The sequence below is a fragment of the Dermacentor andersoni genome, chromosome 6, assembly GCF_023375885.2.
Source record: "Dermacentor andersoni chromosome 6, qqDerAnde1_hic_scaffold, whole genome shotgun sequence".
Taxonomy (NCBI): Eukaryota; Metazoa; Arthropoda; class Arachnida; order Ixodida; family Ixodidae; genus Dermacentor; species Dermacentor andersoni.
Window position 1 is genome coordinate 137,373,007 of NC_092819.1, and position 15,454 is coordinate 137,388,460.

Here is a 15,454-nt window from a genome sequence, read left to right on the forward strand (position 1 = left end):
ATGCCCTGTACATACAGTGTTAGCTGCATATGAAAGATGCATAGAAACAATGGACGATGACTGTCAACGTAAGCGAATAGCACGAACGAACAAACGAGTGAACGAGGCGAACAAGGCAAACAATTGAGGCTCAAGTTACGTGGGATACTCCTTATATACAATGTTTAAGAAGTACATGCAGTGTTAGCTGCCTATCAAAGATGCATAGAAACAATGGACGATGACTGTCAACGTAAGCGAATAGCACGAACGAACAAACGAACGAACGAGGCGAAGAAGGCGAACGGAAAGGTTTCCTTCCAGAGTTCAACCCCTAACCAAGCATACGCTTTAAAAAGCTCTTGTATGCGTGTGTGTGTATGTGCGTGTCTGTGAGAGAGAGAGAGTGAGAGAGTGAGAAGGAGAGAGTGCGTGCGTGCATGCGTGCGAAAAACAATGCGCGAAAATGAACGCCACGCTTGCAACCAGCTGCACCACCGCAGCAGCACAGCTGCCATGCAGTGCCTAAGGTCCCTCGCAGCACGCAAAACGAGCTTTCCTTGCCAACAAATACTCGGGGTTTTGTCACATAAGCGGCGTTTCTCCCCAAGTAGACAGCTTGGACCACTGGGTGGGTACGTAGCTCATATTCAGCCAATCCAACATGATGACTATGTGCCACTGTGACAAGGAGTATACGGGGGACTTAAACGGCGCTCCGAAATGACAAGTCGAAAATACTAATTTGCTTCTTTCCTTCAAGCTGCGTGTTAAGACTCACCGTGGCATGAGTCGACGGTTCGGTAGCAGCCCCTTGGTCTCCATCGGTGCCCTGGCCGTCGCTTCCTGCGGGGTTCATGGCGCCGATTTCACTGCTACTGCAGGCGAAGTCACCACGGTTAACGCGACTCCCTCTCGGCAGGGTCTTCGGGAGGGCGCAAGAAAAACGCTCAATGCTTCTGGTCGTCCGCGCAGTTCACCTTAAACGTCCGGCGCCCGCTAAATGTCGATTTATGATGGAAAGCGCGCGCTTCTGACGCCTCGAGACTCTCGCAAGTATTCCCTAGCGTTTAGATCCAATGACGTCATCAGAAGCTGCCCAACTAGCACGAACCCCTTCTTCTTCGTCTTCTTTCGCCAGCAAACACTTCACACAACGATAAGGCGAAGCATTGGTCATAAAATTATTACTTCTCAAAAAAATATATATATGTTAAACGAAACAAGCAAAACGAAACGTGTGCTAATTTACAGTTATATCTCTAAGGGACGCCTGTTAATTCCTTAGTGGGATAATCTCGGCAGTAATATTGTTTGCTGAGAGGTAAACAGCCAAAACCAAGCAATGTAACACCTACATGTGAGCCAAAACAAAAAAAAAATATATGGAAAGAGAAAGTTACGAATAAGGTTTCATACGATTCTTGTGTGACGAAAGCCTGAAAACAGTGATGACGCATCACGAAAAACATCTGTCAAAAGAACAAGGCGTGTACGACTATTACGGAAAGTGTTCAAAAGTGCATTCGCGGTTGTTGTTTTTTCGTCGTTGTCCTCGTAGCATTCTTTGGTGTAGAACAACATCGTAGCAGGTTGCGACTACAGTGTACATCGCTCTTCTCCCGAATAAAGCCTTTTATCTGCTCCACATCTGGAGTTCAGCTTTGACAGCGTGGTTCCCAGCTGTTCTTTTCCGGCGATCCTTTCCCGTACTGTGTGCTACGGGCTTTAGCCATAGGGACGTTGGCAATGCCATCTTCAATTTCTTACCCGAAAGGGGGCCTAACATTCAGCAAAATCCTTTCATAATATTTGTTAAAATCACTATAAATTTTCTTATTTTTTATTACATGAAGCCAAGAGACAATGGATCCCGGAAAAAGATATAATAGTAGGTATTTCTTTAATTCAAATGTACAAATAATAAAGAAAAAGGAAATAAATGTTAACGAAAAATCAACTTGTCGCCGGTGAGAGCGGAACCCAAAATTTGTCGCAGTGTTTTTTGGGTAATTTCCACCTTACCATATCCTAATTTTTCTTGCAAGGTTTGTCTCGACTCCTTCGTTTAACCGCCGTATTATTTGCCAATGCCCTTTAGTGGGCAAGCACCATGGGATGGGGAAAAGGCAAGCAAGCTTGCTAGCAAACGTCTTCCTTCTTAAATGTGCGATGCTCTACCAATTGAGTTACGACGTCGGGTATGGTATGGTATGGTATGGTATGAAGAACTTTATTTAGGCCCTGAGGGATCAGTCTGGGACTGATTCGGGCCGCTCCCACGTCGGTACAGAGAGGCCGAGCCCCTGTGCCGTCACACGGGCCCTCTGGACAGCCCTGAATACATTTTCATTCGATGTATGTGTGCAATAGAGCGAGCCCTGTGTTGACCATTGTCATTAACTGTCATGGCGGCGGATGTGGAACGTACTTTATGCCGCAGGCATCACGTTGAACGTGAACTTTAGGAGGAGAAGACAACTGGTCAAGGATCCCTCGTAATCTACCGCGTAACGTCAATGCTGCCAAAGCCGAGACGCTGCAATGAACAAGAAAAATGGAAAAGATACCAACGGACTCCATATTTACCTTTTTATTTACAATATGAAACCTTTCAATGACTGCGACCCCCCGTAAGTTAGTAACGCCGGCCAGTGACACCGAGCATAAAGAAACTGTGTGAACAAGTATAAAAGCAAAACAAATTGGCAAGAAGCCCCACACGTTCTTCCATCGCTGTGTGAGCTGGTGTGTATTGCAAGAAGGCTTCCGCTTCGTGGCGAGGCCGCAGAGAATGGATGCCATTTTATGCACTCGACCTTTATAGGAACACCTCTGCGGTAGTCGTATAACTGTTTAGATGTTTCTATTTGAACAGCTTGCTAAAGTAAGCTGGGATACGCTGTAGGTAGTAGCGTCCTATGCTTGTTAAAGTATGCAACGTACTCGCAAGTGCCTAGATCGACCCCTCTTATGAACACGTGGTCGACGACACCGCCACGTGGCGTAGCGGGTACTCCGTCTCTGGTGTTTCGGCTGACGCCAAACACTTCCTCCACGTAACGGGAGGACCACAGGTTCGCTTGTCGCTGCGTTCGAAAGAGCTCGGGCTCGCGCGATTCCGTCGCGTGTGGCCGTATAAAAATTAGATTATAGGGTTCTACGTGCCAAAACCACTTTCTGATTATGAGGCACGCCGTAGTGGGGGACTCCGGAAATTTGGACCACCTGGGGTTCTTTAACGTGCACCTAAATCTAAGTAGACGGGCGTTTTCTCATTTCGCCTCCATCGAAATGCGGCCGCCGTTGCCGGGATTCGATCCCAGCACCTCGTGCTCAGCATCCCAACACCATAGCCACTGAGCAACCACGGCGGGTTGGCCGTATAGAACGCCCAAGAACGAGGGAGTCTCCTCGTGACGAAGAAGCGCGATGACCATGGGATGACGACGGTCGCAGGAGTGGCGACGATGGCATGACGACGATGACGTGACGGCGACTACGTGACGACGGCCGAATGAAGACGCTGGAGGGACGACGATGGTCCGGCGACGACGGCATGACGACAGTGTGACGTCGACGCTGGATTGATGCCGATGGTATGACGGCGGTGGCATGGCGACAATCAGATGACGATGCTGGAATGATTACAATGCTATGACAACAGCGTCATGACGAGGGTGCATGGTGCGACGAAAACTGCACGCCAACAACGGCATGTCGACGATGGCATGACGACAAAGGGACGACGAAACGGAATCACGAAAATGGCGTGGGAACAAAGGTACGACGAGAATTAATTGTACGACAAACTGACGACGATGGAATGACCACGACTTCATGACAGTGACTTTGTGATGACGACGCGACGTCGACAATGGTATGACGACATTGAACAGATGACGACGGTATGACGAGATATTTAGAAACCAGCGCTGAAGAAATTAGGACACACAATGTGGAAAACGAGCATAGACGACGAACCACTTCTATCGCTGTGCTCGTGTTCACGTTGTGCGTGCGTCTTGACTTCTGCGGCGCTGTTTTCTAATTATGCCATTCCAACTAGCCGCAACGCAATAAAAAATATGGCGGAAAGATGACGGTGACATGAAAACAAAAGAATGATCACAATGTCCCCATAAAGGCAATGAAATGACGACGACGTAGGAATGACGACGACAGCGGGACAACGACGGCGTGATAATGTCGACGATGAGATGAAAGTGAGCTCACGTCTGCTCTGACGTGCATCACCTGCCGCTGCGGGTCGCTCCAATTCGCAATATACCCAGTGTTTCCTCTATGTGCAGTAGCGACCAATGGGGCCACCTTAATTCATACTATATATCCGGTGTTTTCACTATGTCCGGCACCGGCCAATAGGGTCGCCCTAATTAGCACTATATCCAGGTTTTTATGCTACCCTATCTGCGGGATCGGCCCACATTTTTCGGAGACAAAACATCATAACGTCACTGAGCATGACCTTGCTCCGACGATGCAAAGAAACGCTTCGCATTTAAAAGATTTTCGGGAATATCAGCTCAGCTTTATAGTCGGCTGTGTTCAGAATTTATTTGTGCCCCGCCACGACAATGTTTAAAGTCAATCCGATTTCGTCGAGTTTCTCCGAGTCCTCGCCGGCACGGCCGAAGACGTTGGAGCCCAAGTGCTCGACAGGCCGCCATTCCGTGGCGCGGGGTCACCTGACAGCACCGCTCAGCGCTACCGACCAATAGCGAGCGCCTCATCCCGGGCCGCGTACGGGGCTAACGGACGCCTCTCAGTACGAGCGGCCATGGCGACGGGAGTCGCTGCGTTTGTGCGAGTGCTTGCGTTGGCGTCGCTCCGAGGAGTCGGAAGCTGTGCGGTGGCGCGTCTTGGAGCGCTTCCGCGTCGCCGCCCTGGAGCGGGAGCGGCGGTGGGAGCGGGTGCTCGACGACGAGGAGCGGTAGCTGGCCGACATCGCGGATGACCGGGAGCGGCTCCTGCGGTGCGCGAACAAGCCACTGGTTTCGTTAGCTACTTTAGGTTATCCTAACCTGTAACTTGGGCACAATGCTTAATATATATATTTTAGAACATCTGAAGAACGCTAGCGTGAGCGCATGCGGAAATACCAGGAGACGTAGACACGAGTAGCACCACACGGTGGCGGCATCTTACGAAGCTGCGTTTAACCCTTAATTGACAAGTATTGCAGCAAAAATTTCATTACTGAGTTTCGGCAGTCAATATGAAGTTTCTTGGTAAATGTATTTGGCCATCGCTGAATGACAGGCAGCAAGCGTAATCTGTTGGTTAGAGCAGGAACACAAGCCGATGAAGAAGTTTGGCACGGGGCTCGCTTTCTTTGGAAAGCGCGGTAAAAGTAGACGGAACGATGAAAGATCTCCGGCTGCACTGAGTGTCACACACGTGATGTGAAGCAAATGAAATGTACAGCCATGGTTTACATATGACGAGAGCTGTCTGTATAAATGCGAAACGAAGGCACAGGTGGCTTGAGGCGAAGCCCCAGTCCGGTTTTCTGCTTGGTGCTCTCTCCGTATTGCTGAAAAAAGTTACCGAAAAACTTTTTTTTTCATTTTCGTTGATTATGCTAATTCTCGATGTGTTTTTCATATTGAGATAGAAAATAGACATTTCTTCCGCTATTTATATGTGCCGTCATTAAAGGGTTGGTGGTAGGTATATATTAAAGAAAAAAAAACATTTGAGCTGTGCTAGTAAGGTACCATTCTACAATACGAAGAAAGCCGATATTAGAGTGATAGGGGGCGGGGGGGGGGGGGGGGGGGGGGGGGGTCCTGCATCAATTCGCTGTGACGGCATGTATTATGATGCCGCCTGCTCGGTTAGTTACCTATTTGTTGGTTAAAATGGACTACGTCGTATTCCAAAAGAGGCAAATACAAACCTGGGTAAGTATGAAGAACTGAGCCAGAGCGGCCTAATTACGAAAACGCGCGTTGAGATTCTTAACGTCAGAGCGACGTGCCAGCGCTGGAGCTTCGGCGCGAAATCTAAGGAATAAAACTTCGACCCTCATTTTCTCTCATAATAATAATCCCTCTAGTACATCGAAATTAACTAAAACACATTTTAAAAAATACTTCATCAATCTAAACTAATTTAGCCATGCTTTTTAGTGCCCCTTTAACTAGAGCGCGCCTTAATAAACACTGCTCGCACTTCTCTGGCTTGGGTGTCGTAAAATTGCCTCCAATGAGGCCTTTGCGACAGTATGTCGTCATGACGACGGCAGCTTTCGACTTCTTTATTTCGTCTTTTTTTTTTAGATTAAAAGTAGTGCACCAAAAAAACGTTTTTAACATGTCATGTTTGGGCACAGCGTCGAAATGTGTCACCACTAGTGCAGCTGTACTCGGACACGTCTTCCGGTATTCTGGTTTTAGTAACATGCACTCCTGTTATGATTGCCTTTTCTATTGTGTGGTGCTGCATAGCCAGCGATTGAAAGATTACAGGAAACGGGTTCCACAGAGGTTATCAGTAGTCTGTGCTCTCTCAAAGCATGCCGCTTGTAATTTGTGTAATTGTGTAAGGCACGCAAACTTCTGCAGAGTACAGAAGCTTGCGTGCCTTACACAATCGTCCCCCCCCCCCCCCTTGACTCTAAGATCGGCTTCCTTCATATTGTAGAATGGAAACTTACTAGCACAGCTCAAATGTTTTTCGCAGCGAAGCTGTATATGGCTACCCCAGCGAATTTTCTGCGTCCGTTCGTGTGCACCATCACGCCGACAAAGACAAATTTTTGTCTTCAGAGCTAGTGTAAGAGTGTTTAGTCTGGTAGGTCCATTAGCGTAACTGTCAAAACCTATGATGAATGGCCGATTGTTCATAGTAGTAGCTATGAACTCGAAACAATGTTACCATGCTTGGTGGGAATCTGGCTTTTTTCGCGTATCCTGTTTCCGGCAAGTCTTCGACGCTGGTTGTAGAACAGCATGTTTAGGAAGGGACGAGAAAAATTCGTAAGGACAATGCCTCTAAATTTAAGGAATGATTTTCGGCTACACATTATTCGCTAACGTGGTCACCTGCAGTTGAGCAGTATCCATTGTTTTGTAATTTTTTGTCACTAATTATGCTGGAGGAAAAATGTGTCCCCGAAGGGACATAACTTTATTACAATTTGCCCGTATAGCTGACTCCACTGAAAGAAAGTCAAAGACGGGGGATTATATGCTTAGTGCATTTTCTAATGCGTTCTCGTAACTAGAGTGAAGCTTGATTTACTGTGCAGTCAGTCACAATGCGCTGTCTCATATCAAAGTACATGCAGCAATTAATTATTTGCTCCACGCATTATACGATGTAGAAAAAAAAACATTTCACCGCTGCTGACGGAACGTGGCACGTCGAGCATCGTGTGAAACGTGACAGTGCCTTCAGAAAGCGGTCACGTGAATAGGTGGAGTCCATATCCACATTCCAGCGACGGTTGCCTTGGATGCTTTGGCCGACTGCATGCGCCGGCAGTGATTTGGGAGCTGGAAACACGTCGCTGAAACACGCCACCTATAGCAATATACTACGCACGCTGACGTCAACTAGAGCGACAGAGTTAACAAAGCGTGCTGAAGTTCAATGTTTGATGCTATTTTTTACCACTACTGGACGGAACTGCCAACGACATTTTGCGTACACAGCGAAGCACACGTTGAACAGTTCTTTAAGCACACCAGCACACAGACGAAATTTAACGTGTAAATCGTGTAACTAACTATATGGTATCTGTGTTCAATAAAAAAAGTTTTCAGGTGCGAGTGAAGCGCTGTCCTGTCGGCTTTTCTGTAAAATTGTTGTCTCTGTTGCCGGTGCTTTCTATAAGACCTGTTGAACATGAAGTTTTATCAACTAGCCCGATTCGCCACCTTGCTACGGATAAATACAACCTAAGTAAATGTGCTAATCGACTTTATGATTATACATGCACTACGAGGCACATATTCACGATGGGCAACTGATGGCGCACCTCCATGCTCAAAACAAGCAAGTGGTCGAGAAATTCTTGTGCGTTGAAATACATTGCTCTTTCGTTCTTTTCTACGCTTCCTTTGCATCGTAAACCATTCCCCGCAAAATTCAAAACGAGACTACGAATATATAAGCACGACACCCGACCATTTCGTGGGACATTTCGAAGTTAAATATTTATCTCAAAACCCGTGCCCATCTCGGGGCTACGACTATGAGGACATATACTTGAGCACCAAATAGTTTTATTTTCGCTGTTCCAATATCTGGTCCAACCATACTTTTTTGGTATATGTTGTAGAAAGGATATTTAGTTAATTTATTTTAATGATGCCGATACAAGGCCACCCATTTTCAGTAATACATCCATGGTGTTGTATCTACAGTTGTATCAGCATATGTCTAGAGGTTACCAGGGCTGCGAAAATCGCTTGTTTCGTTTTTGTTATCTTGATTGTAATCTACTGCTCATAATCTTTCTACTTTTATATATGTGTGTTCTAATTTAATATGCGCATACCCTTTAATAATTTTGTGCCTGTCAAGTTTTAATTTTTGTATTACGAAGTGCTGCTGCCACTCCAGAAATTTATTTCAGGGGCTGTCAAACTCTTCTAAAATACATATTTCTTTTATAGCCCGCTAATCTATATTTCAACAGAATGAAAATAAACTTTAATTTCACTTGGTTTGAACTTTATAGAATACACGCTGCATGATGTCCGCCGCTAGTAATATGTTATCGAGAATATCCCCTCTTTACATCATTAAGCACAGTTAAAAGAATCACATATCTTTTCCGCAAGAACGTTCCGTAAAACTAATAGCATAAATTTATGTTTTTATGTGTTTGCATACCTTGAAGGCAAATAGGACGTTACAGGAGGGAACAGGCACTACATCAGTTGGAATGAATTAGTATGCATATGCCAGACAGGTGCCAGATGAATTAATAAACCAAGAACATTTAGCTCTGAGAAAAAAAAAAGTAATGCAACTAAGGGCACCGTAAGGCAGAAAGTAAGAACAAAAACAGAGTAAAATTATACTGGAATTACAACTTTAAAACGAGATGAAAGAATAATCTAGACAATTAAAGCGGATATGGCTATCCATTCATTGCCTGTATGTAGAACGAAGAAACAAAACTGATTTCTAGCGTAAAAAAAAAAATCAAACACGAACCTTAAGACGATTATGAGTAGGCGACGTTATGCAGGTTGTTTCTTAGAAAGTTCTACATTTCTGGTATTAGGTGGTAAATTTTCTGAAAGTCCTATAACTGATAGCAAAGGGAGACCTAATGCTACCTTCACAGATGGCACGCTGGATGTACGATGGCACTGAAACGACCTAACGAGCGAAAGATGACTTTAATGTGTCAATAAGATATTCATAGCCTGGATTCCATACAATGTATGCCTGCGTACTCAGCTTAATAGACCGAATTTTTGTTTATAATGTAACAATTTCAGGGACAACGACGCCCCGGATAACTTTCACTTACCGTAACCAAGTGATTAACTGCATTGCTTTCGATAAAATATTATCGCGTAGCATGCACATGAGTGTCTGCCGTCACGCGACTCACCTGTGAGCCTTCTTGACGGGCTTGGAGGGCGATTTGGAGGCACGCTTCTTGGGCCTGGCCACCACGTTGTTTCCCTTGTGCCTGAGAAGTGGAGAAGAAAGACTCCAGCGCTGTCAATCAAGGAAAGGTTGCGCACCACACGGTGATATGGAATGTGCTATAGACAACTTGCACCGACGCCATCGTAGACATCAGGTGTGTTCCAATTCTGGCCAGCGTCGGAGACAGTCTACATAGACAGCTATAAGGAGACAGCCGAGAGAGCTTCGAGGACATGTAATGGGACGCGTTTCTAGCCGTCTGGAAGACGCACGGAAGACGCTTCTGCGACGTGACGCCTCCTCGCGGCGACAATTAAATATTTAAAAAAAAGCACACATTATTTCTATATTTTAGGTCTACGCCTGCAAACCTATGAAAAACACGATGAAGCTTACATTAAGGGCGTAGGATAACGCGTGTCTACTTTTCTTATGCACAGACAACATTCCTGTCAGCTTTCCAAGCGTCCTGCTCAGCCGCCATTTTGTTTGGGCAGGAAATTATCCCGCATCGTCTTTTACTTAGGCGCTGTCGTCGCGAAGCTGTCTACTTTGATGGCTTCGTGAGAACTGTAACGGGATTTAGGATGGCCGCTGTCCGCTTGGCGGTCTACTTCGCCGTCTACAGTGAGTGTTGGAACACAGCCCATGTCGGAGGACCGGCGCTGTGACAAGCAGCGGCTTCTGTGGCGTCTCCCGCGCTAGCTCTTCCACGGTTTTTCCACAGGTGCCAACAGCGTTCCGAACGTGCCTCTGTGATACTGGAGCAGATTACCCGGGGCACATACGCTGACGTCATCCTAGCCGCCTGGTTGGAGGACCATGCAGGCCTGAGCAGGGTGAAGAGCTGAGTGCATGACGTCACGTGCAAGTTGTCTATACCTCACGAAGAACTAGCCCAATTTCGTACTCTCGTTCATTATCGGAACCCGTTGATGCCTAGAGGGTTCGCAGCAAAGGTTAGTTAATGACTTTCAGCTAAATTTATGAAAATGAGAGACACTGCCGCACAGCCTCTGACGTCCCCGTCAAATTGCAAAGCTTTAGATCGTCTCACGCCACCTTTGCAGAACTGCGGGATATATCCCTCGACGATGCTCGTCTGCTGAAACAAAATTTTGAGCGAGTTGGTCTTACATGACAGGCGAATCACAGCACAAAGGATGACTGCAGAAACAAGACTGTGTACATAGTGATTCTCAGCTAATCCATCAGCACGGAATGCACATACACACATACTTTACCGAACAAGACAGTAGTGTGTGAGCACTTCCTGCATCGTACTTCTGTGTATATCCGCCGCGTCAATCGTGCTGCTGAGGTCGTGGCGGTCGCATCCCGATGGGGCCGGAATGCAAAACGCTCGTGTACTTAGAGTAAGGTGTACGTTAAGGAACCTCAGGTGGTCAAAAGTAATCCAGAGTATCCGACTACAGCGTGCCTCGTAATCAGATCTTGGTTTCGGCATATTAAACCCTAGAATTTAATTTTTTAACATCTCCTTACTAATTAATTATGGGTTTTTACGTGCCAAAAGCACTTTCTGATTATGAGGCACGCCGTAGTGGGGGACTCCGGAAATTTGGACCACCTGGGGATCTTTAACGTGCACCTAAATATAAGTACACGGGTGTTTTCGCATTTCGCCCCCATCGAAATGCGGCCGCCGTGACCGGGATTCGATCCCGCGACCTCGTGCTCAGCAGCCTAACACCATAGCCACTGAGCAACCACGGCGGGTATCTCCTTACTCAACAAAGCAATAAATTTTCTGCGCACGCGTTGAGCCCCTGTGATTTCATTGTTCGCGGTGCCTATTTTCATCCTGTACAATAAGTGCCTATAAGTACGCGTGTTTCGTCCTTATAAAATCGCTGAAATTCATTGACTTTCGTGTCTTGTCTTCAGCGGTCATCCCTTTTCCAGCGCTGTGCGATTCACCCGCCATCATCTGAGCGGCGGCGTCGGTCGGCGAAGGGGAGCAGTATATAGTACTGCTATGTGGCACATAACACTCTTTTAGCACCCTGAAAATAACGAGAGGGTGAACGAAGGGCGTGCTACGAGTGCTTCCATTTTCAAATTTTGCTTTAGAAGTATCGACGCCGGGCAGCATATAGTACGCAGATGCTACACTCACTCTTCAGTGTGGTAAGGGAGCACACACGCGACGGTGTTGTTGGTCACCTTGGACACAGTGGGGGAGACCGGATGGCACACCAGGTTGGGCGGGCACCGCACGGAGTACGTCAGCTGCGTCCAATTACACGTCAAAACGTTGCACCATACTTCTCTTTTACTGAGCAGTTGTGAGCTATAGCTTTAGTCATCGCGCTATCCCTGTAACGTCACAGCTCCTTGTAACATCACGGAAATAAATTAAGAAAATGTTTTTTTACGAATTTACGTCCTGGTTCGAACCAAGAACCCCAAGGATCTGAAGCTGGTGTTCTACCACAACTCCACAACCGCACTGCTTTCGTGGCAAAAAAAGGTAAGAGAAAGACAGGAAAGAAAAAATAAGCTGCGTTCTTTTCTCCAACCTCACAAAATGGTTTTAACGAGTAATATTACAAATAATATCTGAAACTACAAAATCTCGTCTTTCGAGGTGTAAATTAAGCCTTGAAGTAACGAATCGCGAAAGCACCAAACGACATATACCGAGCAAGCAACGCTCGAACTCATAATCTTTTGTCGTCTGCTCACATCTTGCAAAGATAAAGGATGCTTTTAAGCTTACTACGCTCCGCAAATTGTTCTTAAGAAGTCGCATAGAAGGTAGCACAAAAATATAAAATTTCTCCGTTGTTTACATACATTATACCGTAAAATACCATAAGGGCACATTAAACACGGCACATCTCGTCGTCGGAGAAGAAGCATGTGCTTGCTGCGGACGCCTCTGCGCCGGCTCCCGCTTTCTCGCCAATTTAAATGTGCCTTTTGCCCAGTTTTGTGCCTTTTCTACTCGGAATCGGATTATTGAAGTTCTTCTCTACCTAGGGAGACCACATTTCGGCAAGTGCGTGACCTCTGGACTTTTTACGAATGATTTCATCTCTCGCCGCTTCGCCTCGGGCTCTAAGCCTGACGGCGAGTACGGCCGCCGTCATTAACGCCCATCTCGACTCTGACCAAGCCGCCGCCGATCCCAGACCTCCCCGCGCCCACACCAGCTACGGAGGCCTCCAGCGATCACAACAAACGAGCCTTCCACCCAAGAACGACCCTACAGCGATGGCATACGAAGTCAATGGCCAAGACATGAGCCCGGAAGACTTCACCGCAGACGCCGGGTGGACTATCGTGGCGCCGCGCCCGTCAGTAATAAAGACTGCGTTGAGCCAGCCCAACCTCGTTAACCACCAGCGAAAGGGAGGGAATACGAACGCAACCGTCTCAACAGCGAGAAACACCTTGATCAAAGCAAGCAGGATGCCCGCGTTGCCCCAAGATGACATCAAGATCGTGATTCGCATGCGTGGCGGTATCAACATAGCCAAGGTAGGCCAACTTACGGTCACCAAAGCAATTTGCCTGGCTGCTTGCATCGAACCTAACGAGCGAAGCGAGGACACGATATGCCCCAATTTGAAGCAGAACATCATGGTGGTCAGCACACCGTCCGTAGCGAACGCAGCAAAATACCTCAGGATCCGCAGCATTGCCATAGGAGAGCAAACATTTGAAACCACTGCATATAGGACGGCGCCGCACGAAACGTGCAAAGGCGTTATAAGAGAGGTTCCGCTCGATGAACGCAGGACTCCATAAACCGCGAGATCGTCAACCCACGCAACCCGCTCGCTCTGGCGGCAAAGAGTATCAAGGAAACTGGCACGGTCATCATCGCCTTCAACGGCTTTCGAGTCCCGAACTATGTCAGATACGGCAACGCCCTGATCAAGTGTTCTGTTTACCGCAAGCAGATCGCCATGTGCCATGTGTGCGGCAGACTCGGCCATCGTGCGGACGTATGCCCCTCGCCCGACGACGCAATTTGCAAAGGCTGTGGACTAGCTAACCCTAACGCAGATCATGTGTGCACCTCGATCAAGTGTGCGCTCTGCGAGGGAAATCACGTCACGGCAAGCAAGGAATGCACGAACCGCTTCCAACTCCCTACGTCGTCCGAAGAACACGAGTTGAAAGAAGCATCGCAGCAAACGCAAGCAAAAGCACCACGAGATCAGGACCAATCGCCTTGAGTTAGCACGACTTCCCGCCGCTCAAGGACGCCGAGTGTGGCGCCATCAACGAAAACGTGGCCGCCAACGCAGATGCTCGCTTGTCCGGCGAGCGGGGCCGCTCGAGATCGAGGAACCGCGGTCGCCTGTCGTCACGATCGCGAGGACGCTCCAGGAACCCGAGCCAGAGATCCTCGTCAAGGATACGATTCGCCCCCAGCCCACGAGTTGGCGGTGATGACCGGTTGACGTGGGCCCAACGAGTTCAGCAGCACCAACAACAGGAGCGACAAGAACAGCAGCACCAGCAGCAGGCCGCCGTCCAGGTGAGTCCGATGGCACGGCCAGAGCAAGTAGAAATAGCAAATACGATTAAAAGACTAGAACACGAAAACAAAGAGTTAAGGCAAACAATCGCACAACTCGTCGAGGAAATCAGACAACTCAAAACGCCACCACCCTCCGACTCTAATCAAACCGAAGCCACATCAGAACCCATGGTAGTAGAAGTACCGGTCGCGGAATCCACGCGCAATCCACATAAGAGAAAAGCCGTGACAAACACACATCCATCGAGCATGGACAGCGACATTAAGGAAATAAAGGAACTACTCGGCGGGCTTGCAATTACCGTCGCGTTACTGAAGGAAGGGCAAGACAAACTTGCGACGACTGTAGGGACTCTCAAGGAAGGTTACGACAGGATAACGCTACAAATCAACCACATGATGGAGACGATCAACATCCATGGGGCAAGGCTCAACGCGCTAGAAATGGCAGACCACCCGTCTGTGACGTCACAGTCTACTATCACCAAGCTATCTCGGGCGTTGTCGCTCGAGAGGCAAAGCAACAACGTGGCCTCACAAAGGCCACCCGACGCCAACAACAAAGATGGCTGTGCAAACTGAAACGTTTCGCCTTTGGCAATGGAATTGTAGGGGCTACGTCCGCAAAAAGGCCCCCTGCAACAATACATTCGAGCCAAGAAAGACAAACCCCAAGTCATTCTCCTACAAGAGACAAATACCGCTACACCCTGACGTGACCGCAACGACACCGCGACATAAATGTACAGGTATCGCCACGTTGGTCAGCAACAAGCTAGCCCACACGACACACAACATTAATCACGAACGCAGCAATTGCGAATTCATTCTCACGGAAGTCTTCCCTAGAGCCAAGAACGCCAAGAGCATATTCATCCTAAACGTTTACAGCAGCCCCAAGCACAGAGCACAACAATTTAGGCAAATACTCCAGCTCGCCCGAAACCGTGCGGGCGACAACCCCATGATCGTGGCCGGGGACTTCAACGCCTCTAACACGGCCTGGGGATACGTCGCCAGCAGAGCCAAGGGCAAGGACTTATCAAATGACGCCGATGAACTTGACCTAACGCTCATCACGAACGCCGAATACCCCACAAGAACAGGTAACTCAGTCAACCGCGGCACAACGCCAGGTCTCACTTTCGTTCGCAACGTTCCAAACTATCAGTGGAACAACCTCTTCGAGGGTCTGGGCAGCGATCATCACATTGTTGAGACAACGATTGACACCCCATCCAGAGAACCCATAAAATGACGTACATCGACTGGGACAAGTTCCGCGAGTTCAGACGCGAACGCCGAACAGGCAAA

The 15,454-nt window shown here is 47.9% G+C and overlaps 1 protein-coding gene across 3 annotated transcripts in view; it reads right to left on the reverse strand.

Moving 5' to 3' along the window:
- Positions 1-4,500: 4,500 nt before the first annotated feature.
- The window catches only part of LOC126523364 (abasic site processing protein HMCES-like), a 40,019-nt gene continuing 29,065 nt past the window's right edge, over positions 4,501-15,454 (reverse strand). For 2 of the 3 annotated variants that reach the window (XM_050171998.3, XM_055066915.2), the window contains 3 exons: positions 11,762-11,874; positions 9,581-9,661; positions 4,501-4,970 (listed from right to left, as the gene is read on the reverse strand). In XM_050171998.3, coding sequence (XP_050027955.2) covers positions 4,766-4,970; positions 9,581-9,661; positions 11,762-11,874 — 399 coding nt within the window. In that variant the 3' untranslated portion in view covers positions 4,501-4,765. The remainder of the gene's footprint in view (positions 4,971-9,580; positions 9,662-11,761; positions 11,875-15,454) is intronic. The other variant, XM_055066916.2, reaches the window with a different exon arrangement.